Here is a 12,795-nt window from a genome sequence, read left to right on the forward strand (position 1 = left end):
GCCGAGCAGGAAGGAGGTTTTGGCGTAGCCAAAAGCGACTCACCAAAGACAGCTTTATTGCATTAGGACGGTGGCATTTGGCGTTGGTGGCATCACTGCCATTTGTGAATTCGCTGCCATTCGTGACACTCGTTACATTTGTGGCATCACTTTTTTGCCTCACTTCTGCCTCACCTGCCTGGCACTTTCCTGCTCACCGGCCTCGCCGCGCACCCCAGACAGCCGCTGGCTAATCGCAGCACGGAAGGGTATCGAAGGCACTAGCGAGGCACAGATTTTTAGCGGGCCCTTCCAGCGGGGCCTTTTTTTAGCTCTTGGGGGCCCCACAAGAATTGACGACCCTGGCGTCGATCGGCAGCAGATCCAGTTTACGCCAACAATGCGTTTTTGCATCCACAGAAGCAGGGCTTTTTTTCGTCCTGTTGTGGACTTTTTTTTTTTGCATTTTTCGCAGCGGCGCCATCGCCTCCGCTAAAAACGGCAGTATTCGTCGCGCCAGGGTCCCCGGAAAAACCACCCAGTTAGCCGTGGCAGCCGTAGTGGCAGCCGTAGTGGTGAAATTTGAATTTATCGTTTTTAAAATCATCACTGTCAAAAAGACTACAGAGGACGGCCCCGCCGACCACCCACAATGTCCATTGTGGACCCTGCCTCCGACTCCGAGCCTCCCCAGATCGTACATTTTTCGTTGCACAGACAGGTTCTAGAAGACGATCTGCCAAACCCTGGCTGATCCCGCTTGACGTCACGTCTCACCTTGACATGTTCCATTCCACCCAAGTGGCCTGTTCCACGCATACTACAAGCTTTTTCTATTTTTACTAAATTTCTGTATCATTCCATTCCTAATTCACAGGCTTCGATCGGCCCCCGGCTTCTCTTCCACCCCAACTTTAACCTTATTCGGCTCGTCTCAGTTGCGCTTCTTTGTGCGCTAGTGCACTCTCTCTTCGCCAAAACAATATCATCCCCTCGGCACCAGCCCCAGTCATCTCCCGCTACAATGCCCTCCATGATCATTTGCTTTCATTGTGCTAGCTTGTTTTTAAAACCTTCTTTCTTTGTCTCTAACGCGTGGCCTTGCCCTCTCTGAGCATCAACCGCCCGCTCAACAAGTTGCTCACCTCCTCTAACCGGCTCCAGTGGATCGTCCGTCCTTTTCTCAACGCAACGTCCGTGTCCTTGTCGTACAAGTCGTTGATGTTCGAAAACACCACCTTGGCGCCTTGCACTCCAATCACAACCGACAGCTCCTCCTCTTTGTCCATAAAGTCGATCATCTTGATGTTGTTCACACTGTGATGCAGCGTGTGTTCTGCAGCGTTGAATACCCGCTTACTCCATTCTTCAATGTACTCGATGGACTTAACGGCAAAACGGACGGCGTACACTCGGTCCATCGACAGCGGCATGAATCCTTGCTGTACATGACCGGGCACGGCGGTTCTCGTCTCGAACCGACCCTTGGCTGCCTCCTTGAACATGTCCGCCAAAAGATCCGTGGTGTAGACCTCCGATGCATGCTCGTTGCGGATGAGAAGTTTTCCGTTTCTGTCTTCTCCACGGTCATTCTCAAACACCGCCGATAGCAAGTCAAAGTCCTCTCTGATTGTCTTGAGCGTCACCTTGCTCTCGGGCGTGTAAACCGCCATGGCTCCGGTCACTAACCCGGCGTAACAAGCAACGTATCCGGTGTTTCCTCCTTGAACCTCACACACAAACGCTCTTCTTCTTGTGGCAGACGCAGATTGCTTGACAGCGTCACAGTACTTCACAAGCTGGTTCAAACAGGTGTCCAGACCCAAGGAGTACTCGGTACCAGGAACATTGTTGGAAACGGTAGCCGGGATCACCACCTTGGGAATGTTGAACACTGGGTATTTGTGTTTGTTGTTTTCTAATTCATGCAATGCGGTGAACGCTTCGAATCCTCCGACAATGAGCAATCCGTTCAACTGGTGTCTTTGGAGGTAGTAGGCGACGTTACCAAAGTTTTCGCTGGGCAAGGAACGGTTAGTTCCGATTTCCGATCCACCCTTGTTGTGCCAGCCACACACGTCCAACCAGGACAACTCTCGGAAGTTGCCGGTGTGGATCAAACCGGAGAAACCGTTTTGAATGGCAAACAAACGGTGGCCCTTGGACAAACAGTACAAGGTAGCAGCTCTGGTACAGGCATTAAGGGCCGAGGAAGAAGCGCCAACGTGCACGATACCAATGTTCAATCTCTCCTTCTCGGGCACGAAATTCTTTCCGTTGGCATCCTTCGTGGTGACCAAGTAGTTTCTGTAGATCGAAGCGAAAGTCGAGTCTCTCAAGCCCATAGCTCTGTCGAAATCCTTGGCTTCAATAGCCTCGGCAACCATTTTCGTGTTTTTCACAGACTCCACCAATGGTTGGCGCACAAGCTGATTTTCAACAATACCAATCACTGGCGATGGGGTGTCTGGAGTGGTTTCCAAAACAGCACGCAAGGCCTCCACACCCTGCAAAGTGGCCAACATTCTGTCGTAGGCCACAGCAGATCCACCTCTCTGGACATGGCCCAAAATGGTGATTCTGGTGTCGAGACCCAACTCCACAAGCACCTTCTTGATTTCCTCCGAAGAAATAGGCTGGAGCTCGTCGTCAATGGCACCTTCAGCGACAATCACCGTGGTGTTTCTCTTGCCGAGGTCTCTGTGGCGCTGACAGACGGCCTTAAGCTCCTCCTGCCACTTGCCGTGCTGAGGTGGTCTTTCAGGAATGAAGATGAAATCAGCACCGGTGGAAAGGCCCGACATCAAGGCCAACCAGCCGCAATGACGGCCCATGACCTCCACAACGAAAGCACGAGAGTGGGAAGCGGCAGTGGCGTCGATGTAGTCCACCATCTCGGTGATTCTGTCGAGCGAGGAGTAGGCACCAATGGTGGCATCGGTTCCGGACATATCGTTATCGATGGAACCCACAAGACCCACAATGGTCAAGTTCTGGTAAGGCTTCACCTCCTCGGCCGTGAGCTGGCCCGTCTTGACAAGCTCCTCCACCAAAGAAGGCCATTCGGCTCTGAACAAGTCCGCACCAGTCAAGGAACCGTCACCTCCACACACGATAAGCGCATCGATACCATTTTTGATCATGTTCAAGGCACCGGCCAAACGACCGGCTCTTTCTCTAAATTTGGCACATCTGGCCGTACCAATCATGGTACCTCCAAGCGCAAGGTACCCTCTAACGTCCTCCCAGCCCATTTGCTTCAAAAGCGAGCCGCCCTGGACCAAACCCTCGTAGCCCTCGTAAACGGCAAACATGTCACAGCCGTAGTAGATACCCGAACGGATCACGGCACGAACCGCAGAGTTCATACCCTGGGCGTCACCGCCTGAGGTCATGACTGCGATCTTCTTCTTTTTGGCCTTTTCGGCAGTAGGCAACTCGTCGGTGCTTTCCTGGGGCTTGAGCTTCTTCAAGGCGTCGGTGATCTCCTTGGTCTTGTAGTCCAAATACTCCTGCTGGCTGACAAAGGCGTGGTCGCTCAAAATCAGCTCTTTGTTGGAGAACCGGACGGTGTTGCCCAACGGGTCCGAGGCCACAATGTCGCCCTTTTCCTCGTACTTGGCGCCCGCCTTGTCCAAAAGCGCCTTAAGTTTGCCTAGGTCGGCGGCAAAAAACTCAATTGTCTGTGGCACTGTCTGGGTGGACTCCAAGGACGAAAGACGGATCTTCACCACGGTGCCATTGCACAATTTAGAAGTGTCGTCTCCTTCGTAGATAGACAATTCCTGCCACGGCACCACGTTCCCGCTGGCGTCCAAGTTCTGCAAAGGAAGCGCCTCCAACCAGATCTCCTTGGAAGAATCACCCGAAATCCCAAGCACCACCTGGGAGGAAGCGGTGGAAACTTTGTTGTAATTTTTCACGAGGCGGAAGCCCAAGGCATGGTACCAGGCGGCGGTGCGCTGGAACTCCCTGGAATCCGCTGTCACAAGCGATACGAAACTCACCAGTGAAACTGTCATGGTGGTGAAGCAAGAAAGATGGCTTCCTGATGGGTTGCACCGCTCCGAGCAAGTGCAGGCATCAGATGATACCGTCAGATGATCACGAGGCAGGGAGGAATGGGTTTTGGGAGGCAGGGAGGAAAAGGTTTTGGTGGGGTGATGGAGGTCACTGATTAACGGGATTGGAATTAGTTTGGTGAAATTGTGGATTGGGTGGATTGGGTGGTGGGGTGGTGGAATTGGTGGTTTGTCTTTTCGCAGCCATCGGAGTATCCTCCGAGATAGCCCAGGTGGGATTATGGTTGGGGGAAAGTTTTGGATGTATGGATGTTGGGTGGTGGAGGAGGGCGTTTTGCTGTAGTAGATTTGCTGAAGCTTCTTTTTCTTTTTTGGACTTGTAGAATTGTGGATTGTTGATGATGGTGGGTTGTGTAAGAGCATGGCAGGGAGATACAGAGACGAGCTCGCTTGGCGATCTGACGGTTGATGCGGCTAGTGGGTCAAGAGAGGGAGGTATGTTTGGGGTTTTGCGGTTTTTGATGGTTTTTGGTTTGTTTTTGAAGGTTTCGGTGTAGATGAATGTGTTGTGGTGGTTGGTGGGTGAGACAGGTTCAACGATACCGGGTATGGAAATCGTTTACCGGGTATGGAAAAATCGTGCACACCGATGGAAGAGAAATAGGATGTGCAAATGATTAGGGTTGGAATGCGTTAGCTGGATGGGTTAATCAGCTTTGAAAAAATCGTGGTTCACTCAGACAGATATGTCCTGTGGGTCAACGTTCGGGAAACTAACTTGAGCGTCTGATGATAAGACCTTATTGAAGTTGGTTCTTTAGGAATTTGGTTTTTCACTCTAATTGACAAAAAACAGCTAAAAATATGGCGTTGTCGATGGAATTGGCATCCATAGTATGGCAAGGCAGGTGGACGGAGTGAATGAGGAACGAGGTGAAACTACCCAAGCTGACCCACCAAGGGCCATTCAGCAATTCCTCTATTTCATGAAAATTGTTCATAAAAAGCGTATTGCAAGCAATTGGCCCATTCTACTTACCCTTCAAACATAGACTTCCAATACTGGACCCACGACTTGCTCATTTTGCAACCATCCAAATCAACTACTTCCTACACCATTCATAGTGTCAGCCTCCCGGCCTAGATGCATTCATATCCACCTCAGAAGTAAAAGGCTAAAAAGACCACGACCACCCAGACGAAAAGGACCATCAGAACAACCAACGCCAGGCTTCCGCTCTCAACACCCTGGTCAAATTCGTACTCGATATCGTACTCGCTCCGGCCTGTAGAATCCACCTTTTCAGGATCAGACAGCACCTTAGTGCCGTCCTCGTGACCAGAGTCCATGGGAACTTCAGCCTCCTTCCGATCTTCGTCATCCCCTCCGTCTCCATCTCTTTTTCGGCGTCCAAAAACCTCCCCACTAGTAGCATCCACCTCCTGGCCTCGTCCATACACATACTGGTGGCCGTTGGAGTAGTCCACAAGACGGATGTTGCGGATCCCCATAACATACGGGAGACCTTCGAAATCGGCTTCACCGCCGGCCCACTCAATTGTGCCCGGGTGGTTTTCTGGATCACCGCCAATCCATAAACTGAACATCAAGCGCATGGGAGAAGCCGGGAAACCGTGCTCATTCCCGGCACTGAGCACCCTTCTGATGAGCCGCCCGTCGAAAAACCACATGATGCTTTCGGGAGTCCACTCCACAGCGTATTTGTGAAAGTCGGCTGTAACATCAGTGTGTGCCTTGTGGTAGCGGTCTCGATCGTAGTTCGAGATGTTGCCCTTGATGAAGTAGTTCGTCTGGAACTTGTCGGGCTCGCCGCCAAAGAACTCGCCAATATCAATCTCGTCCAAATCGTCGCTTTGCATGTACATGGACGAAATGACCGACTTACCGTGGGAAGCCTTAACCTCAGCTTCAGCACGGCCATACATGATGTAATGAGTCGACGCAAGCTGGGGGTTCTGGCCCCGTTCGAAAATCTTCATTTTGCCGCCGTCGGGCCCATACTCCACAAATGGCGATTCCAAGTTCAGCTCAAAGTACTTGGGTTGCATCGTCAAGGTATCGTGAACAGCGGCCGAAAGGGCCTTATTGCGGGCCACGCACGACCAGTCGTTCGCCGGATTGCAAGGCGAGTCAATTGCCAAAGCGCCGGCCAAAAACAGTGAAAATCGTGGGAGTTTCATGCTTAGGCTTGTGGTGCAAATGGTTGCAAAAAACTCAAGGTAGGTCGCACCGGACCGTTGACGCACCCGTACCTCCCGGGTCCCCAGATCTGAAAAACACCATCAACAGCCTTTTGATTTCCTGCCAATGGAGTTTACTGAAGCACATCGGGTGCTACTAACGTATCTCCGAGCCGTCAGGCACGTTTCTGCGCCGGTGATGGCTGAAAAATTCAAGCGCATCGCCGAGCATTTTGAGATTGAAACAAACGGCGATCCAGGCTCCACAGCCAAAGAGTACATTTCCGACATCAACTTGCGGATCCAGAAGTACTACTTCAAGGTCGAGTCGGCACGAGACCAGGTCCTGGGCGATATCGTCTATGTGTTTGTCAACACCAAGCAGGACGCCGTGATCCAGGCTTGCACGCCGTATCTGCCTTCAGAACTAGACGCGATCAAGCAGATGATAGATTCAATTGTGGCTGCTGATTTTGAGTTTTGTTTGCCTTTTGGCAACGCCAAGCAGCAGGTGGCCAGTGTGGCCAAGCTACGGCTCGGTGACGCGGACTACTTCCTTTCCAGGCTTGTCAATGATGGCTGGTTCAACATCACCTCCAACAACCGGGTAGTGCTCTCCACGCCGGCAATTGCCGAACTTAAAACATACCTTGTGGACAGGTACGGCAAGTTCTCGCCAGAGGACCCCCAGGGCAAGCTTCTAGACTGCCATGTGTGTGGTGATCTTGTCACCTATGGCATCAAGTGCAATCAGACAAGCTGCTCGACATCCTTCCACAACAAGTGTTTCACGGTCTTTTCCAGACAAAACCCGGAACTCAAATGCCCTGGAACATGCGATTCAACCCTCATACAAGAGCTCATGCTCCAGGTTGGCGCAGACCCTTAATCGAAGCTATCCAAGTATGCGGCTTCCACCTCATCTAGAACATCAAAATACCAGTCCTCGGCGATCTTTTCCTCGTAACGCTCACACAACGGACGGGAGCCGCTGGGAACAGGGAACTTGAAGTCCGGTCCGGCGTTGAGCGAAACCACTCCCTCCAGAAAAGCTGACATCATAGGGTAGTAGCCCAAGCTGCCGTCGTCTGTGTTTCTGTACGCTGCATTTTGCTGTTGCTTGGTGTTGGCGTCGGAGGCAGCAGCGTCGTTGTCGACGTTCAACGGCAAGAAAGAGTAGATATCCTCAAACATGGTTCCATGAGACTTGCCGTTTTTGAACACCGTGATCTTGGAGTTCGGAATCGTCGGTAGCGTGGGCGGCTTGTCGACGGTCTCCAAGAACGCTTTTTCACCAAAAACAGTGACAGGATTGAGCAAATGGTCCATCTGCTTGGTGGGCGTGTACTCGAACTGCTCGAAATACAAGGCGTTCTTGTACTTGATGGGGATCTGGTCCCGGACAATGTTCAGGTGCAAGTTGAGCTTTTTCTCCTCCTCGTCGGCGGCCAATTGACCTGCCTTTTTCCGTTTTTTGTTCGTATGAGAGTCCTTGGCAAACTGCTCGTTGTGCTTCCTCTGTTCCTCAAGCGAGGGTAGCTCCACAAGAAAGCCAATTGTGTCGCCGGTGCTGAAACCCTCCTCGTCTTCCATAAACGGCTTGGGACGACTGAGCGTGATTTTCTGTCCGTTCAAGTCTCGAAGACCATAGCCATAACCGTCGAACCCCACTGGAGCCTCCAAAGCGGCCTCTTTTCTGGCCACACCGACCCTCACATGGCTCTTGCCCGAGGTGTTGTTAGCATTGAGAATGTCAAATTCAAAATACCACTTTCCCTCTCTGATGCCCACGTTGCTTCGTGCCGAAAGCCAGCCCTGCTGTGTAGTAACTGCATTCATATCTTCACTACAGGCGATACCTGTAGATCTGTCAAAGTAGCTGACCCTGACTCTATGAGGAGCGTAGTCTGTAGTCAGGTACAAGTTCGAAGAAAACGCCCGGTTGGGTCGGCACGGCTTATACTTGAATCCACGCTTGTTCAACGGAAGATCGTCGTACTGAGCAAAAGTGATGCCCTGGTTCTGGAAATCCTGCGTGGCAATGGGCTCCACATCGAAATTGTCCGCTTCAAATGGCGTTGGTTTAAGTCTAGGGTGCACCTTGACGTTGGCAGCCCTCTGCTTGAGCTCCAGAGCACTCAAGCCTTCTTCCTTCGTCTTCAGACGAGTAGTGTTAGCGGTAGGTTCCAGCGGTTTCTCCTCCACTTTTGGCGGGGGCGCCACCTGGGGCTCAATTGCCAGCGCCGTGGGGGTTCCTGGCTGGGCAGCTGCCTCCGGAGCCTCTGAGGCCTGTTTTGGTTGAGCTGGTGCTTCCATGAAGAAGTTGTAGTTGATATTTGATGTGCAGGTAGAGAGCTGTTGAGTAGGATGGATGTGGTGATGGAGAGAGAAGATTTGGTGGAATTCGTGGAGGTGAATGTTTTTGATTCTTTTTGTCAAATTGATGAGTTTTTCGGTTGGGTTTTTTGTTGTTTATAGTATGTGGGTGTTTTGAAGCAATGTGGGAGTATGGCTGCGAAAGTTGAAAATTCCAACAGACGCAACCCATTCTACTAATGGGCTAGGTTAAATAAACTGCAATATGTCAATCATTCAAGATTGGGAACTTTTTCATGAAATGATAAGACAATTGAAAGAAATTTGAGGGAGAAGGTTCGTAGTCATAGCTATACCCCCATTCACTCGACCCTACTGGACTACACCACTACAAACACCTTTAATCATTAACCTTCCAGCACTGCTGGTCCTTTTTCCTATTTTCCGGGTTCGTGACTTCATGACTTTTTGAATCCGATCTTTTGCAAGAATGACTTCTTTTTCTTAACCTTTTTGTCACCGTTGCTCAGACCAGACGAGGTTTGCGAAATGGACTTTTTGAGACGCTTGTCATTGAGCTTCTTCTCGTTCTTCCGCTCTTCTTCTTCACTGTAAGAGATCATGCTCTTCACCTTGTATGGCTTGCCACCGCTGCTGTTGGACATTGTACGTGTAGCGGGGTGTCCACTGCCACGTGAGTGGTGGTAGCTCTGGTATGCCTCATGCACCTTGTTGTTGAGTCTGGTTGGGGGATTCTTCGAAGTGTCATTGATGCTGCTGAGATAATCCTTCAGCTCCCTAAGTGAACTTGTTGAAATGATGGCAAGCATGTCTTGAAATTTCGATTCCGACCCCGAGGTCTCAATCTCATTGAGCCTCTCACCCATGGTGATATGCTGCAGGGACTCTGTCAGCGAGCACAAGCTGGTATCATCCGGCTGTTGGCCCGCATATGACTCAATCGATGCAGTTGAAGTTGCAGAGTTTTTCCTTAAGTTCTGCGATGGCATCTCCAATTGGCTTTTCACCCCGCGGGTGTGGTCTGAGAATGTCACCAACAGTGGTTTCTCGTTCTTGCGCATCATCGTGTTCAGCGTTCCCACAACGATAACAGGCACAGGCGAGTACTTGATGACGTAGGAACTCAATTTAATGAGATACATTTCGTGATCGTCGTTGGAGGACATCTGAGGAGCCAGCGCAAACTTTGAAAGGGCAAGGCCATTGGTGGGTGTGGACCCAGACGACATTGACAGACTCACCTTGGTCTTACGCATTGGGTACTTGAAATTGAGGTTTGTGCTTTTGTTACCCAAAATCACCAAATTGGGCAGGTACTGCTTGAAGATGTGGTCTAGCATGAACTTTGTGCCCACGGGCGGAGCCTTTTTGCCGCCGAGCGTCATGGGATCAGCTGGGGCGACATCGATGATGAACTCCACAGTCACTTTGAGGCAGAGCAGCTGGTCAGGGAGCGACTGCAAAATGTAATTGAGCAAGTGCTCGCATTTCTTGTAGAGACGATCTTCAAGAGCATTTTTTTTACGCTGGGTATTGGCGTTGAAGTACTTGAGGGGCACCAATGCGGCCACGATCAAGTAGTCGCCGTTCTGGAGAAAGCCGATGTCGGATGTCTTTTGGGTCTGCAAGAGCCAGTCTAGCGAGTTCCAAGTGTGCTTGCGGCCCGACAACACGGTCAAGAGCTTGCGGGCGGTCAGGATGTTGTGGTCGTAGTCTTCGTGCTTGGTGGTGAGAGAGATGGAGGGGTAGTTGTTCTCGTTGGACAGCGGGTAGATCACCTGCTTGGATATGACGGGCGGGGCCACGGACGAGCGGCGGGGGCTGTTTCTGTAGTATGTCTGCTGGGAGTCGAACTTGAAGGAGTTGATGTCCGACAGCTTTGGGGTGTTGAACTGCGGGTCGAGGGCCATGAGCTCCTCGTCGGTCATGCCAGAGTAGGACTTGCGGCGGCCGAACGCACTGAGCTCGGCCACCAGCCCACGCGGCAGCTTATCGTCGTCATCGTCGTCGTCACAGACTATGGCTAGTTCCAGGCGAGGCACCGTTTCCGGAGGACAGTCCACCAAGTCATTGATATCGTGGTAGGACACGCCCAAGGAGCGGGCACGCGCGAGGTTATCGGTGAGCTGCTGCTGCGAGAGCCTGTTCTTCAAGATCAGCTTGGAAGGCGGTTCAGGAAGGCGAGCCCGTTTGTGGGAAAACGAGTAGTTGAAGAGTCGGGGCTCAGTCGGCAGCACGGGCTCGTTGAAGGAGTAGTTGTAGAAGCGCAGGGACGCCTCGTCGTCCGGGTGGACATTGTTAAAGGACACTCTTCGGCAGTAGCCGGAAACTTCTGTCATAAATCAGAAATATGGGGAAACGGTGCGAACAATCGGGGATTGGTCTCTCTTTATACCTTGACAGTCCACAATTCTGGGCGCTCCTGCACCGCCAAAGAGGCCCCTGCGACCCCAGACAGAGGTGATCAAAGCAGATAAAGAGACGGAGGGGGAAGGGGGTTTGAAAAGTATAAATAGGGGCGGGATTCGCTGAATTTGTGGTTTTCAATTTTTTTGGACTTCATCCGAAACCTTTACGTTTGGATCTCGGCAGCGTGGCCTGCTGGTTGACATGCATAGGCAGGCGAGGCTGAGGAGGCTGAACCCAGACATGGATTGACACCTTGAGGTATAAAGAGAGCGATAGATCCACAATTTTTAGCAACTTCTCTTTTTTCTCTGCCAAAGCTGACCTCATGAGCTACTTTCATTCTACAGCTCGTGCGGCGAGTGCGTAGGCTGTGCTGATGAGGCTATGAAGCAGCAGGTGGGACAATTCGATATTTGCTCTCAGGCGGCAAAACCCCGAGAACGAAGAACAAATACCACGCAACCGAGAGCGCAATTCACTCAGGTGACCAGCTGTCAGATTCTACAATTATACCCGAAAAAGCAGCTTACCATAATTTATGGAATCCAGCTGGATCGACGGTTTCAAACCTCATTGGATTTTCGTTTTAAGCTTTGGATCGACCACAACGCATACCACCTCCAACACCCCTACCCCATAGGTGTCACCGAAAGGAACCCCCGACCGCTTTTCCATCTTCCTTGTGTGGCCCCACCGGCACAATACGCTCGTTTTCCACTTGTCTTCTCTGCACAGAATTGTTCCTGGCCAGACCCTTTTGGGTGATGGAGTCTCCACATTCCGTCTACAAGCCCACCCAAGCCGTATCTGCGGACTAACTCCGGCTCCGATGGTCATGAAGCGATTGAGTTGGTTGAAGGTAGGTGAAATGAGATCCCACATGGATCAGCCAAGCGGGAGGTTGATGTGGGTAATTGAGAGACAGAGAGATTTAGCGGATTTAGTTAGATTCCAGAGTGCTAGATTGCCAGATTGCCAGAATTCCAGATTGCCAGAATGAGTATCGGTTTCTGGGGAATTGAGGTGAATGTTTAAGAATTGAAGGGCATTACTCGCTTGGTACTACCAGGTTCACCCACCACTGATAACCGATGGTGCGGGTCAGCCGCTTGGGCTTGGCGCTAGTAACGCTTTCACTTGCAGCCGAGGAAGAATGGGAGGGTTGTTGCGGGAGGTTGACTGGCATTTACGAAACCGCCACTTTTGTGACTTTTTCTTGTCGAAGCTGTTCCATTTTTTCACCCAGGCGTGACGTTCTCCGCAGGATGTGGTTTGGAGGTTTGCGGGGCGTGGTACCCTGGTTATGATAAGGTTTGCCAAGAAGCATGTGACAGGCCAGTCTTTGTGGGAGAAAACGAAAAGAAGGATTTTTGACAGCGTGAAGTGAATTTATGGAGGGGACAAGGTGGGAAATGTGGGATCCAGTGGTATGGACCGGTGTGGACTATTTGGCGATTTCGCAGCCATCCGTCTGAGAATGTGACGCACTGGGCCAGTGAGAATGAGACAGTTGCAGCCATTCAGCCCCAAATTCATATCACTTACAAAGAATTCACAATTCACCGTGCACCAAATTCAATTCACCAAACACCAAAATTCATTTTTGTGCTACGACGTGGCTCAGATAACCCCCGTTGCTTTGCAACTCCCTGGCCGCTATATCCAGTCGTATGCTGGAGCGATGATTCAGACCCGGGTCACTGCTTGCTTCCCCTCCAGCCTACCCTTCCAATGATTACGTTATTCAATCCTTCGGATCTAGACTGGCGGGTCGCTAGAAAATAAGGTTTTCGAGGGCGTTGCCGTTTTGGGGATGCCGATGCCCGCTTGGGTCGAATTTGCAAAA

At 51.3% G+C, this 12,795-nt stretch overlaps 5 protein-coding genes across 5 annotated transcripts; 1 reads left to right on the forward strand and 4 right to left on the reverse strand.

Annotated features, from left to right (window-relative positions):
- Positions 1-1,067: 1,067 nt before the first annotated feature.
- Positions 1,068-4,001, reverse strand: PFK1 (6-phosphofructokinase subunit alpha; the record flags this gene model as incomplete). The annotated part of the gene is made up of 1 exon (XM_024858253.1): positions 1,068-4,001. One exon carries the CDS (start codon positions 3,999-4,001, stop codon positions 1,068-1,070), a length of 2,934 nt encoding a protein of 977 aa, XP_024713659.1.
- Positions 4,002-5,162: 1,161 nt separating this feature from the next.
- On the reverse strand, positions 5,163-6,203 carry CRH12 (Crh12p; the record flags this gene model as incomplete). The annotated part of the gene is made up of 1 exon (XM_024858254.1): positions 5,163-6,203. One exon carries the CDS (start codon positions 6,201-6,203, stop codon positions 5,163-5,165), a length of 1,041 nt encoding a protein of 346 aa, XP_024713660.1.
- A 199-nt stretch (positions 6,204-6,402) lies between these two features.
- On the forward strand, positions 6,403-7,092 carry C7M61_002898 (uncharacterized protein; the record flags this gene model as incomplete). The annotated part of the gene is made up of 1 exon (XM_024858255.1): positions 6,403-7,092. One exon carries the CDS (start codon positions 6,403-6,405, stop codon positions 7,090-7,092), a length of 690 nt encoding a protein of 229 aa, XP_024713661.1.
- Positions 7,093-7,126: 34 nt separating this feature from the next.
- Positions 7,127-8,519, reverse strand: ASH2 (Ash2p; the record flags this gene model as incomplete). The annotated part of the gene is made up of 2 exons (XM_024858256.1): positions 7,127-7,148; positions 7,180-8,519. 2 exons carry the CDS (start codon positions 8,517-8,519, stop codon positions 7,127-7,129), a joined length of 1,362 nt encoding a protein of 453 aa, XP_024713662.1.
- Positions 8,520-8,977: 458 nt separating this feature from the next.
- On the reverse strand, positions 8,978-10,879 carry C7M61_002900 (uncharacterized protein; the record flags this gene model as incomplete). Its single annotated transcript, XM_024858257.1, has 1 exon — positions 8,978-10,879. One exon carries the CDS (start codon positions 10,877-10,879, stop codon positions 8,978-8,980), a length of 1,902 nt encoding a protein of 633 aa, XP_024713663.1.
- Between the last annotated feature and the right edge of the window lie 1,916 nt (positions 10,880-12,795).

This window comes from Candidozyma pseudohaemuli (genome assembly GCF_003013735.1).
Source record: "Candidozyma pseudohaemuli strain B12108 chromosome Unknown scaffold00006, whole genome shotgun sequence".
In the NCBI taxonomy this organism is placed as follows: domain Eukaryota; kingdom Fungi; phylum Ascomycota; class Pichiomycetes; order Serinales; family Metschnikowiaceae; genus Candidozyma; species Candidozyma pseudohaemuli.